Here is a 13,545-nt window from a genome sequence, read left to right as displayed (position 1 = left end):
ATCTGGCTGCCTGGCACTTGCTGCCAGAGCCAAACTTTTAGGTGCACTTTTGTCTAGAGCACCTGAGCAAACTGGCCCAGACCCAAACTGGGTTTGGTGCACAAGTACAGAAGCATTTCTGGAGCCATCCGAAACCTACTTCAAGCATTGTGTGATGGTTTAACCCTAAGTGTCTAAACTGTCACACACTGTTTTCATTAGACATGGTAACTGAAATCTAGCAAGTATGTTCAATGCACCAAAAGAGCAACCCCCAAACACCCCCTAACCTGTTCGTTTTAAGAGCAGCTTTCCTAAATAGGGAAATTGTAACTTGGTAAGAGCAAACTTGTAATGGACCCTGTAGGCTCCAGAAAAGGTCTTGGTTTAATTGCAGCTGTAACAGAACATGATTTGTACCTCAGCTTTCCCATGGGACCAGTTTTCTTGAGGCTCTTCAGAAACAGCTCAAAAACTTATCTATCAAGAGCTTTTTACGTTGCTAGACAGTGGGTTTAACTAAACCTCAGAATACTTAAAAAGGCAATCTTTGAACTAGAAGGAAAATGGCTTCCGAATCTCAGTAAAAAGAGAAAACAAGGTAAATTGTATGTATGTACTTGAGTGCTTCAAAGCAGCACATTACATCACTTCTGTAATGTCCTAATAATCGTCCTAAATCTGTCAGGCGAAGGAAAGATACACCTAAAAGGCTGCAAAGTGGTGATGCTCCCACTCCCACAATCAGATGGTTAAAAGACATTTATTCCTGTAGTTATAGTAGAATACAATTATTTCTAACACTTTTTGCTTTTTATGGTACTTCTACTATGTGAGTCCCGTTTAGAAGAAGGAGGGAGAAGAATATTTTCTACTGCTTATAGCTTACAAAATAGTAGAGGAGAAGAAAAACATCATTCTTGGGATGCTTTGTGTTCTCACAGTGATTTCTACCTTCCTGCTTCACTGGGTTTCAGTCTCTTTCTCTGAAGATACATGTCCAGTGAATTACTATAGTAAAACATCCTTTACTGAAACTTATGCTTTTTATTTTCCTTCAAACATATTCATCCCCTTAGTGCATGAGCACTTTTTGTCTAATCACTACTCAGTGTAACTGAGAAAACTTCTGTTGTATCTCCCATTGCGATATTATGAGTAAATATCTTTTTCAAACTCCAACTCATGTAGCTCTTTCTCTGTTGGCCTCTCCAAGGTATTCATGTCCAAACATGATTATGCAGCCACATCTGCTCTAGTTCTCTTGGAAAAAGCTGTACAGGTTTGAAGTACTGGGGATTTACACCACCACTGTATTTTACCTGAATGCAATTAATTTTTCTGGGGCAAAGGAGAAAACAAAGTGACAATGATTTTGGTACAATGCAGTAGTGTTCAAGAATACAATCTCATTGAAAGGGTGGAAGCTTATGTGAAGTTCTGAAAGGGCTGTCTGAACTGAGGTCGTTTAGATAAGGCCATGTATCTTTTGCATACAGGAGAGCATAGAAAATTCCTTATCTACTATGATGGCTCAGAGGACTTCTTTTTAATAGTCTGACTACAACACACATTTTTTTTCCCCTTCAAAATGCATTTGTACTTTGATGCTGGCTAACAAGGGAAAGGGGGGTAAAAAAATAATCAGCTACACTGCAACATCACTCAGGAAAATGATTCCAGGAGTATCAGAATGTAGTGCTCTGTAGATCACTATGTTATTGAATAAGCATTCATACTCTTGAATAAATGGTAATCAGGTTAAACTCTCAAATTATGTGGTGGTGCTGTGGGGCTTGGTTTTTGTTTGAACTTCAACCTTCAGGCTCTGTGAAGCATTCTCCTAGACCGAATGTGCAAGGTGCCATGGAGCAACAACACGGACCCATATGGAATGTGCTTGAAGTTTTCAAGAAGTCATCCTGCCAGACCTCATTCCTTAATGACCTTTGATATACACCTTGGGTAGTGGACAGGCAGTTCAGAATCGTTATCTTGTGATCAGATTGGTTTTGGCAGCTATCAGAAGATGAAGGATGCTAGGAGTTAAGGCTTTTATCCACAAACGATGGTGTATATTAATAAACTCTATACGGTATTTACAAATGCTTTCTCTTGTATTAAAACTAACAGTATTCTGTTCACAGTGCCAATGATTTTACAGGTAGCAATCCCACAGTATTCCAGCCAGGAGTTTGGCCTGGGAATCAGTAGCGCTTTGTATTTACAGAAAATGTACATAATGTGAATATAAACATGTTACTTGAAACAGTACTCAAAAGATAGATCTGTTCGTGTTTCAAAGGTTCGGACTGTACAACACCTTCCCTTTCTGTTGCGAGGGAATACCGTTCCTTGCAAGGAGAAGATGCCTGTCTCTTATCCAAAGTGGCATAAAAATGATTACCAAAATGAGCCTTGTTACACTGGAGTTGTGTATACGGGGAGTAACTTCACTCCAAGGTTTATAGATCTGTCGTTTAGTGCACAGAATACAAAAGTTAAAAAGATTTTTGTTTTAATTACCAAAATAACCAGACTCTCTTTGCCCTCTGCAAGTGCTGTCTCACTCAGCCAGTTGTCCACTGGATGCTGAAGATGCTGGTGGTTTACTGTGCAGCCCAGCTGCCAGCCTAGAAAGCATATGATACTCTGGGCCTATATACATATGTCACAGTATGACTTGTGGTAAATGAACATGTAACCAAGAGCGCCTCTGTCTCCCCTGTTCTCCCAGTAATCCTCCCTGTTTCACGGCAGCTGTAAGCAGCCTGGCTTCAGTAGTTCTGACTGGGACTCGGGCAGTTCGTGATCAGAAGTGACAAACAGCATCAGGCATGCGCAGAATGAAGAGAGGGGAGAGGAACATGAAGGAGATCCAGAAAGGAACCCAGCAGAACTGCAGGTTGGTTTGCGAGGACCCTTACAGCTTCTGCTTTGCCGTGTCTTCCCTTTCCACTGTCTTGATAACAGGCTTCCAGCTCCTCGGGATTTTGTTCACTGCTGCGATCAAGATGGAGATAGCAGTGCTATAAGGAAAAGTGCAAAGCTGCCACTAAGGAGTCTCTTCCTTATTCAAAGTCTGTTCGTGGCTGCCAGTCACTTGACCTGAGTGGTCGTTGCTCCTACTACTGCTGTGTTGCTTGTGGAGCAAACTCCTCCACTTGGCCTTGTTCCTCCTGAGATGGTTTAGCATGTTTTCTGATAAGGGGGTATCTCCCGTAAACTGGGCCCACCTCTCAAAGAGTGGCTCTACGATGTAGGTCATGAACCCTGGGGAAACACACAAAGGACAGTGGGTGAGGAACAAAGTAATTACACCACTGCATTGCCCTACAGAGTGCCTTAAAAGAATACAGCAATGGATGTGGCAAAATCCCTGACAAGAAATAACAATAAACCCTTAAGCAGCCATCAATTCCTATTGTTGCAACAACTAGACTGGACGTGGTGGGAAGAAAGTTTCTCCTCAAGCTTGTGCGTATTGAGATAAAAGTGTAGAGAAGAGAATGAGACTGAAACTTACCAATCTGTATGCTTGGTATTGTATCCTTCTGCTGATTACAAAGGGGGCTTATTTCCAGTTCAAATTTTTGTTCCAGGTCACCTGAAAAAAAAAATAAGAGAAAATAATTTTCTGCTGCTTTTCTCTCTTCTTTTTACCTATGCCAGACTTCTACAGTGACTGCACCACTGTGGATTCAAGCAGTTTGGAATCTTCTACCAGTGTTGACCATGACTTGCTGTTTTTAGGTAGCAGAGAAACTGAAAGGGCAGGTGTCAAGGGGCCAGTCTCTTTTCAGTGGTGTCCAGTGACAGGACCAGGGGCAATGGACACAAACTAGAATGCATGAATTTCCAGCTAAATGTAAAGAAAACAGAGCACTGGAACAGGCTGCCCAGAGAGATTGTAGAGTCTCCTTCTCTGGAGACTAAAAGTGTGCCTGGATGCGATCTTAGGCAACCTGCAGTATGTGAACCTACTGCAGCTGGGGATTTAGATTAGATGATCCCCAGAGGTTGGTTCCAAACCCTCCAGTGAGTCAAGAATTCATCAGAAAGCCTGTGTAGTCTCATTTGCCCATTGCCATCTGACCACAATCACTTGTCCTGCTGGAGAAATTGCATTTCCCCATGTAGGCAATTACTCCAAGCAAATATTGCTGTAAATAATTTAAGTGGGGTTTTTTGGTCGGTTGGTTTTTTTGAACAAGTGAGTGCAACACATTGATCCTTTGTGATTGGTTAGCTTTCTCTGAGGTGCTGCCAGAACACAGCCTCAGTTACTGCATGAGGTACAGGACCTTTCCTGTCACCTCTCCTGTCTACACCATGGCCGGGAAGAGAGACTGTGTGCAAGCTGAGATGTGCCATTTACCCTCAGGCAATAACATGTCATTGATTTGATTTACTAATAAGGGTGTAGTGAGGGTTGTTTATGCAAAACTTTCCCATAATTAAGACAGATCTGCTAGAACAGCCTAAATACTGTATTCAACCCATGGACTAAACATTTTGATTCAAATCCATTTTGTTTAAAAGCTCTTTTCTCCTCGCTAATAGACAGTTTTGACTTCGGTGCTAGTGAAGTCAGGCTCTACAGCCTCATCTGAAACACCATGTGCATTTTCATGCCCTGTCTTTTTTTCTTTCTGCAGCATGCAGTTTCTTAAATAAATATGAGAGAAACCTTTCCAGGTTTAATTAGGTATTTAGGAAACATCAGGGAAACATTTTTAGCCACATGAAATGCTCTTTTTCTCTCTGTTATACTTCTAGCTGGTCTCATATCCTCCAGTGTCCCTTTTCAGACATATATCATCTCAGACATTCATTACACTAATAAATCTTGGGGGAAAAGCTTACATTTAGAAAAGTTCACAGAACACCAAGTTAGAAGAGGCCCTAAGGATTGTCTGGTCCAACCTTTCTAGGTGACAGTATAGTTTAAAGGAGATGGGCAGGCATCCTGCCAAGCTGAGTCTTAAAACTGTCCAATGTATCACAGTACATTAGAGGTTGGAAGGGACCTCAAGAGATCATTGAGTCCAACCCCCCTGCCAAAGCAGGATCACTTAGGGTAGCCCACACAGGAATGCATCCAAGGGGATTCTGAAAGTCTCCAGAGAAGGAGACTCCACAACCTCTCTGGGCAGCCTGTTCCAGTGCTCCATCACCCTCACTGTAAAGGAATTTCTCCTCATGTTGAGGTGAAATCTTCTATGTAGTCCTGGGGGACAACAGGAGAGCTGAGATTGCTGCCTTTCTCAGCATGGTCCCTCAAAACACTGAAGGTAAGGTATTGCACAACTGGGGCCCTGTCTTCATGAGTTAGGTATTGATTATGTCTTGACTATAAATCTGACTAAATAAACCTGCAAATTCAGAGACATTTAAGCTTAACTGACATTGAAAATTAACTTGCTGCACAATCTGCCCTTGTTATGGACTAACTGCCCCAGGTACAAGCTCAGATGTGGCTTAATTCTGTAGTGCAGAATTTTAAATGAATTGAGAATGTTATTGTGCACTCTATCAGCATTTGTACCACTTCCCTTCAGCTCTCAGGATGCTTCAAACAAAGATTTTAGCAGTGATTAAACTCTGCTGCACCCTGTGTTGTAGCACAGCATGACCCTGCCTATGCACAGAGTGCCAAATGGTGTAATTACTGTGTTTCAAAAAAACCCCTGCCTGACTGTGCTCTCTGCAGGGGTTTGAAAACATTTGAAATAGGTCCTAGCCGAGCTTTGGCTTGCCTACTTTGGCCCTTTCAACAGCATGCTGGGAATTGTGTTTGAACCCTTTCTTTGCATTTGTAGGCTGAAGAATGTGTCATATTTGGGAAACAGCTAGGGTATGGCTCCCATTGGAGCTGAATTGGGAGCACAGAAAGTGCAGAGCCCAGAGAGCGGTGCCGAATGGTGCCACGTCCAGCTGGAGGCCAGTCACTAGTGGTGTCCCCCAGGGATCAGTGTTGGGCCCAATCCTATTCAATCTTTATTGATGATCTGGACGAGGGGATTGAGTCCACCATTAGTGAATTTGCAGACAACACCAAGTTGGGAGCAGGTGTTGATCTGTTAGAGGGTAGAAGAGCTCTGCAGAGGGACCTTGACAGGCTGGACATATGGGCAGAGTCCTCATTTAACAAGTCCAAATGCCGGGTGCTGGACTTTGGCCACAACAACCCCATGCAGGGCTACAGGCTGGGGTTGGAGTGGCTGGAGGGCAGCCAGGCAGAAAGGGACCTGGGGGTAGTGGTTGACAGGTGGCTCCACATGAGCCAGCAGTGTGCTCAGGTGGCCAAGAAGGCCAATGGCATCCTGGCCTGTATCAGAAATAGTGTGGCCAGCAGGAGCAGGGAAGTCATTGTGCCCCTTTACTCAGCACTGGTGAGGCCACACCTTGAGTAATGTGTCCAGTTTTGGGGCCCTCAATTTAAGAAGGATATTGAGACACTTGAACATGACCAGAGAAGGGCAATGAGGGTGGTGAGAGGCCTTGAGCACAAGCCCTATGAGAAGAGGCAGAGGGAGCTGGGGTTGTTTAGCCTGGAGAAGAGGAGGCTCAGGGGAGACCTTACTGCTCTCTACAACTACCTGAAGGGAGGTTGTAGACAGGTGGGGGTTGGTCTCTTCTCCCAGGCAAGCAGCACCAGAACAAGAGAACACAGTCTTAAGCTGTGCCAGAGGAGGTGAGGAGAAAGTTCTTCACAGAACGAGTGATTGGCCATTGAAATGTGCTGCCCAGGGAGGTGGTGGAGTCACCATCCCTGGAGGTGTTCAAAAAAGGACTGGATGTGGCACTTGGTGCCATGGTTTAGTTAGTCATGAGGTGTTGGGTGACAGGTTGGACTTTATGATGCCTGAGGTCTTTTCCAACCTTGTTGATTCTATGAGATAAAACACAGTGGGCAGTGGTAGGATTCTGGTGCAGTGTAGTCCTGGTGCTGTTCCAGCCCAGAAATGCTAATGGTGACTGGAGGGTTCTCAGAGACGAATCCAGCTGTGGGCTCTCCAGCTGAATTCAAGCACTGAGGCATAGCACAGCCCTCCCTCTTGCCTGACACTGCTACAGGAGCAGGGAGGGCAAAGAAATACTTGTTGTTCTTCTACCCACTCCTGCTCTTCAACGGTTTGTTCTTGGGGGACATTTCGAGGGATGCTGGGTAGGCTGAATGCTATCTCTGTGCTGCCACACAAAAAGCCTGGAAAGTCATGGTAAAAGGGGACTGCCACTCATGAAGGGGCTGACCTTGCCGGTAAAACTCCTCGCAGACCCGCTCACTCCACTGTTTGCTCAGGTCCCAGAGCCGGCAAGGGTTGCAAATGTCAGCACACTTGAGTGCAATCTGAAAGCAAAGAAGAAAAGTAGCGGTGAGAAAAGAAGTTATTGTCTAGCAGAGCTTCAGCAGTACATCTGCAGTCATGAAACTCGGAGGCCTCAGCAGGGATGTCAGGAGGGTTAGGATCACCTTTTAGATCACCTCGGTCTCACCCAAACATGCCTTCTGAGGAAAGAGCATTTATTTAAGCTGCAAACAAAACTTGCATTCAGCCCTCCGCTTTACCACGGTTAGAATAAGTGGAGGGCCAAATTCCAAGGCTGCAAAGTGTTTTGGATAATCCTCGCAAGGACTAAGCCAACAAAAGCCTCAGGCTGGCTCCTACTGACTGCTTGGCTCGGCATTCACGGCCGATGACAAGGAAGGGAAGCGCCAAGCTGATGCATTTGGGCATCATTTCTCTGCGGTCACAGTGAGTGACCTTGCATTTCACTTCAATTACACTTCATCTTAATGTCTTCATATTTTTGTTTACAAAGCTAAGCACAGGGCTCTCGGCACTGCCCCTGGCTTGGTTTCACTTAGTTAACTAGTACTTTCAAGTGTTTTGCTGGGGAACGAACACAGGAGGGCAAGAGGGTTTTTTCAAAATCAAGAAACTGCTTCAGAAAAGTAAAGTGTGTAGTAAGTCTGTCTGCATTACTGCTTTGGAACAAAATGTCATGTGCCTTGTTTCTTCACACATGGAACACGGTCAGTTAGCCTGACAGAGGTCAGACGTTATTCTGGCACCCAAAAGCAAAACACAAGAAATATTTCCTGTGTAAATTCAGACCTGGGAGCTGGAGGAGGGAAGGCTCCAAGTTACTTTTCCCTCTCTGAATTAAACTGATTAGCCTTAATGTTTCTGTTATAAGGATCTTTCAAGCATTCTTTAACTTATCCTGATCAATCAATCAACTTATCCTGAAAAAACAATCGATTTTTGTTTTTATTTTCTTCTCCCACATGTAATCCATCAGATAAATAAACCTGACCATGTCTGTGCCCTTGTTCCTAGGTGATTCTCCTTTGGCGACAGGGTTGGACTTGATGATCTCTGGAGGTCCCTTCCAACCCCTAACAATTCTGCGATTCAAGAAAGTGCATCTTTGGCATTAGCTCAATTTTCTTGCATTATCTGTCCAGAAATATGATAAACTCTCAGTTTAGGAAAGATGTTGACTTGCTGGAACATGTCCAGAGAAGGGCAACAAAGTTGGTGAGGGGTTTGGAGCACAAGCCCTACAAGGAGAGGCTGAGGGAGCTGGGGTTGCTTAGCCTGGAGAAGAGGAGGCTCAGGGGAGACCTTATTGCTGTCTACAACTACCTTAAGGGAGGTTGTAGCCAGGTTGGGGCTGGTCTCTTCTCCCAGTCAAGCAGCACCAGAACAAGAGGACACAGTCTCAAGCTGTGCCAGGGGAGGTTTAGACTGGATGTTAGGAAGAAATTCTTCATAGAGAGGGTAATTGGCCATTGGAATGGGCTGCCTGGGGAGGTGGTGGATTTGCCATCATTGGAGGTGTTTAGAAGGAGACTTGATGGGGTTCTTGGTTGCATGGTTTAGTTGATTAGATGGTGTTGGATGATGGGCTGGACACAATGATCTTGAAGTCTCTTCCAACCTCATCTATTCTACTCTACTCTACTCTACTCTACTGTACTCTACTCTACTCTATTCTAAACCCATCATCCTGGACTGGATGGTCCAGGCAGGAATCTGACAGAAGACAGTGTTTGATGAAGGACAGACAAGTAAATTTCCCACACTGCTAGAGGGAGGAAGAATTAATAGATCAGCACTTATTTCCTTACCCCTGTCTCACTTCCTGTAACCTTAACAATGTGGTAACATGTAGATATTTGTTTTATAAATGATAATGATTACTTAAACTCCTTTATGTATTTAAGAATGAAATTATCGTTTCTCCAGAGAAGCACATATATGCTGAAATTGTAATCACAATAATACTTTAATAAGTAGAGGTTGATTCTGAAGAGCCTGTTAATGACTGCATCATAGCTGGAAGAACCAGAATGAATCTCTTTGGTTTTTAAATAAAAGCATGGTTTCTTCATTAGCTGGGCAGATCCACTGGAGAAACACCTGCTGCCATGGCAACAGCTGTCTCTGCAGAGGCAGTTTCTGAACATCCATCACAGGAACAGGACTTAGGCACCTGATGTCAGGCCGTCTTGGAAAGAACACCGACAAGGGGACTCTCCTGCATGGTGCTAGAAAATAACACCAGTGAAGTGACAGCTGCCAGAAAAGAGACTACAGCTGAAGCATTGCTTTGCAAGAGAAGCAGTGGTCTAGAAATAAAATAATTAACAGCTTATCTTAATTTCTCAGCATTTGACACTCTCCTGGACCTATAGCATTCACAGCTTTTTAACTCAAGGAAATTACTTAAGGACATATTGGAGACAGCTTGTGCTTGCCTGACATGCCAGGTGGCAGAAGGAGAGCGTTTATGGTGATAGGTAAGGAGATGCTGATCTCCAAACACACAACTGTATGCAATCCTAACAGATACTAGGAAATACTGTCACTTGAAAAATGAATAAAAAACCAATACTGGGAATTTTTTTTTAAGGTTACCTGAAGCATAAAATGTCTGTCTTCTGCATCCTCCAGTCTCAAATCCTGATTGTCAAGGTGAGATTTCAGACGGATCACAAACTCATTCTGCCTGTTGATGTCTGTTGCCAAGATCAGGGAGCCCAACTGCTGCTCAATGTCCTGTCTGTGATTAAGGAAAATAAGTCCCTTCAATCATGAAGGATGTTAATAGCACAAAACCACCTTCTACAGTTCATAGCTAGCATAAAGCTGCTTCTTTATGGATTCAGTCTGATCTGTTTTGTCAGTCTCTGATGGGGTTTGCAACGTGCAAGTAATCTAGCTGCCTAAATGGGTTCAGGAGGAATAGATAATATAGCAAAAAAAATGCTAAAATCAACAAACCACCCAAACCAGCAGCATGAGGCATCTAGAAAACCCTCACATCTGACTTCAGCTGCTCAGCATTGAGTTGTGAATACTACAACTTTGACATTGCAGTTGAAGTTATGAAGGACTGGACTGAAGTCTTTTAAAGTATGATTGAAGTTGTTGGTCTCATGCAAAGGATTTCTGGAGCTTATTGCTTTCAGGTAGCCTGCTTAGATTCTTGCTAAGGTCAGCTGTGATCAAAATTTAGTATTGCAGGCTGTTCATTGGCTCAGTCTCCATTCCTTGGTGGGAGGACCACTGCACAAACCCATCAAGTTAAGAGTTATTATCAGACTGGCCAAGGTGCTCAAAAAGATAGTGAAGACTGAATCACACCTCCTCCATCAGGTGTGGAAGTCTTGATGCTACTCAACCAAGTCCTTAATTTTTCTCTCTATTTCCTGAATTTTAACCACTAAATCTGTCCATATTCAGTTGGTGCTATGTGAAACAAAAGATGCCAACAATGGTTGTCTGAAAAGTTCTGTTCCTGCTGGTACTGACAGCAGCCATTCCTATGCTACAGGAAGTGGCAAGATCTTAGAAAACACTCTGCTGTGTAACTTCAAGAGCAGGTACCAAGAGCAGGCAGGAAGTTCAGCCTACTCTGAAGCCTAAGCCTCTTTGCCAGCATCCTTTTAAGAAGAGTGGAGGAAGTAATGGACTCGTTTCAGTGCTTCATTTCCTCCAGCAGACACTTACGTCACCTCCTTGGGCAGATGGGCGAGGAGCCGTGACTCTCGAAGCATGCCTATCGTAGATCGCCAGTGATGGTTTTCTAGCACTGAAACATTCTAGGGAGGAACAAAAGGAATAAATCCAAGGATTAGGCAGGCATCAATAGTGCACAGACAGATTTTCCATATCTCATGATACCTAGAGCTGGTTGGAAATGCTGTAACACAAGCCTAAAATGCATGCTTTCTTTAGCCACCTCTTGGATCTGAGAAACTTGTCGGGATTTCTATAGTTAAGGACCTTGCCTGTTTCTAGGTTTCCTAGCTAAGGTCAGCCCTAGAGTCCTGTTCTACAATTTGTGAGTCCTGCTGTGAACAGAGGAGCTAATCCCATCTGAGTGGGAGGTAGTTTGCATTCTAAGAGATTTATTAACAAATGAATTAAAGTACAAGTGCAAAATCCTGCTTCTGCCTCCTGCTGTCCCAGGCTGACTTCTCAGCTTGTACAGTTTAAATGCAGAGTGGACAAGAAAAAGAAAACTAAGCTGCCACATTTCTCTTGGAGTCAGGAAACTGGAAACTGCCTGCAGCTGCTCAGTGAAAGCAAGAAGAGTATCAGTACTGAGCATCTGCAGGCTTCAGCAACTTAGACTGCCACAAATTTTGAGTTCTTTTCGCTTGTTTGCTTCCAACTAAGTGGAACCAAAGTTAAGTCAGAAAAACTGCCTAGGGAACAAAACCCCAGCTTTCTAGGTTGTCTGTAAATTACAACAAATTTGGTATTTTGTGTTTGATGACTTTGTGTTACTATTCTAACACACAATTTGCCAATCATCACTCATTTGGTTCACAGAGTACTTTCTACCCCTGAACGCCTCAGAAATGTCACTTGTTCAGAAACCTCTAACACAATTATTCTAATTGACAAATCCATCTGCTTGCTGCAGAGAAACAGTCCAGCAGAGCACCCCTCCAGTCAATAGCAAACCCCTCAGTTATCCACAACCAGTGGGAACTAGAGGACTTGTTACTAAGCAACAGGGATACTCTCAAAGCTGGGGGGTTGGGGGGGAGTTATGACATTGGATCCCCATTTTGGGCAGTGCATGGCTTTTGCAGTAGGCAAGCACTGGATTTGAAACAAAAAATAAAATACAACCATGCCTTTGGGGCAGACAGCAGAGACAGGATTCTACTCTGTCAGTGCCAACTGGGATACTGGAGCCCAGATCCCTCTCTGGCCAATTTTACTCTCTGGAAGTCCCACAGCTCTAATGTGGAGCTGCAGTAATGCTGCCTTTCCTGCTGGATGTTACACACAGCTCCCACTTCTCCAAGGTGAACGGAAGAGTATATTCTCCTTCAGGCTTCCCCATCCTCCTTTGTAACCCTGGCATATCTAATGATTGCTGAAACACTAAACATTGCCAGTAACCAAGATGCAGTTTGCATTTTAATCATCATGTCAATATTTTTCATGGAATTTCATGCTGAAAATTAGTGCAAAAGTCAGAGTGCAAATTAGATTGATTTCCTATTACAATATTTACTGCAGTATGCTCTGTTGCTTTGGAATTCACACAATCACTGACATGTTGGTTTGGTATTTCTCTGGGGGTGGGTGGTTTGTTGGTTGGTTGCTTTGGTGTTGTGGGTTTTTTTGGTTGTGGTTTTTTTTCCTTTTCCCCTAGTAGAAACCACAGTGGGGAAAGCAAAACTAACCCCAAAACTTTCTAACCATGCAAAGATTTAAGCCCTTCTCCTTGCAAGAGCTGACAGACTCAGAACTTGGGATCAGCTCTGTGATATCTAAATTACTTTTGACAGTAATTCTGTTCATTAGCCAATTTAAATATCCCTCTTCTCTTGCCTAAATATATCAGCATGGACTTTTGCAACCCCACACTCTGACCAAGAAAAATTAGGCAATGTAATAGGACAGAACAACAAATTAATTTTGCTTCTTTCACCTCTGCAGTCTTGGGGCTCAATCCTGGTTGCAGCAGTCACCCTAAGTCCACAAGTTGTCATCTTTCTACCCTAAGGTAAATTAGACAAACCTGCCTGCCTGTCACCTTTGGGTTTTGGGAGGGCTTACACTTGTTTCAGACAGTGTCTGTGTACACAGTTCATGCACCCTGGTCTAACTGCACCCTTGAAATGTCTTGACTAAGAATATCCACCTCAGAGCACCCTGTGCCCTCACATCCCTTCCAGCATGGCAGCGCTACTTGCTGGGAAGAGCTGCTTCAGTCGCACCTACCCAAACCAGGTAGTTGCCCTTTGCCCATGCTGAAGGCCAGCCAAAACAAGGCTCTGTGCATGTGTACGTGTTCAAGAAGTCATCTGTGTCAACTGATAGACAAGCTCAAAGACAAAAAGCAACCTCATATATCCATCCCAGTGTATTCCCACTTCCCTAAGTTTCTGCCCTTTGCCTGCTGCCACAGAGAGAGCTTCAACTGAAGCTGCTGCACTGTCTAGCTTCCCACACTTAAGAGTACATGGAGGAAGGAAAAGGAAAGGTCAAGTTAACAAGCAAATGAGTGTGAAGTCCTATGACT

General features: G+C 43.8%; 1 protein-coding gene across 3 annotated transcripts in view; it reads right to left on the bottom strand.

Annotated features, from left to right (window-relative positions):
• Positions 1 to 1,777: 1,777 nt before the first annotated feature.
• The window catches only part of PDE7B (phosphodiesterase 7B), a 201,462-nt gene continuing 189,694 nt past the window's right edge, over positions 1,778 to 13,545 (bottom strand). For all 3 annotated transcript variants that reach the window (XM_054162628.1, XM_054162629.1, XM_009911391.2), the window contains 5 exons: positions 11,007 to 11,098; positions 9,912 to 10,056; positions 7,237 to 7,333; positions 3,506 to 3,586; positions 1,778 to 3,252 (listed from right to left, as the gene is read on the bottom strand). In XM_054162628.1, the coding sequence (XP_054018603.1) occupies positions 3,035 to 3,252; positions 3,506 to 3,586; positions 7,237 to 7,333; positions 9,912 to 10,056; positions 11,007 to 11,098 (633 nt within the window). In that variant the 3' untranslated portion in view covers positions 1,778 to 3,034. The remainder of the gene's footprint in view (positions 3,253 to 3,505; positions 3,587 to 7,236; positions 7,334 to 9,911; positions 10,057 to 11,006; positions 11,099 to 13,545) is intronic.

Source organism: Dryobates pubescens, chromosome 6 (genome assembly GCF_014839835.1).
Source record: "Dryobates pubescens isolate bDryPub1 chromosome 6, bDryPub1.pri, whole genome shotgun sequence".
Taxonomy (NCBI): domain Eukaryota; kingdom Metazoa; phylum Chordata; class Aves; order Piciformes; family Picidae; genus Dryobates; species Dryobates pubescens.
This window is presented reverse-complemented; position numbering and strand designations above follow the sequence as displayed.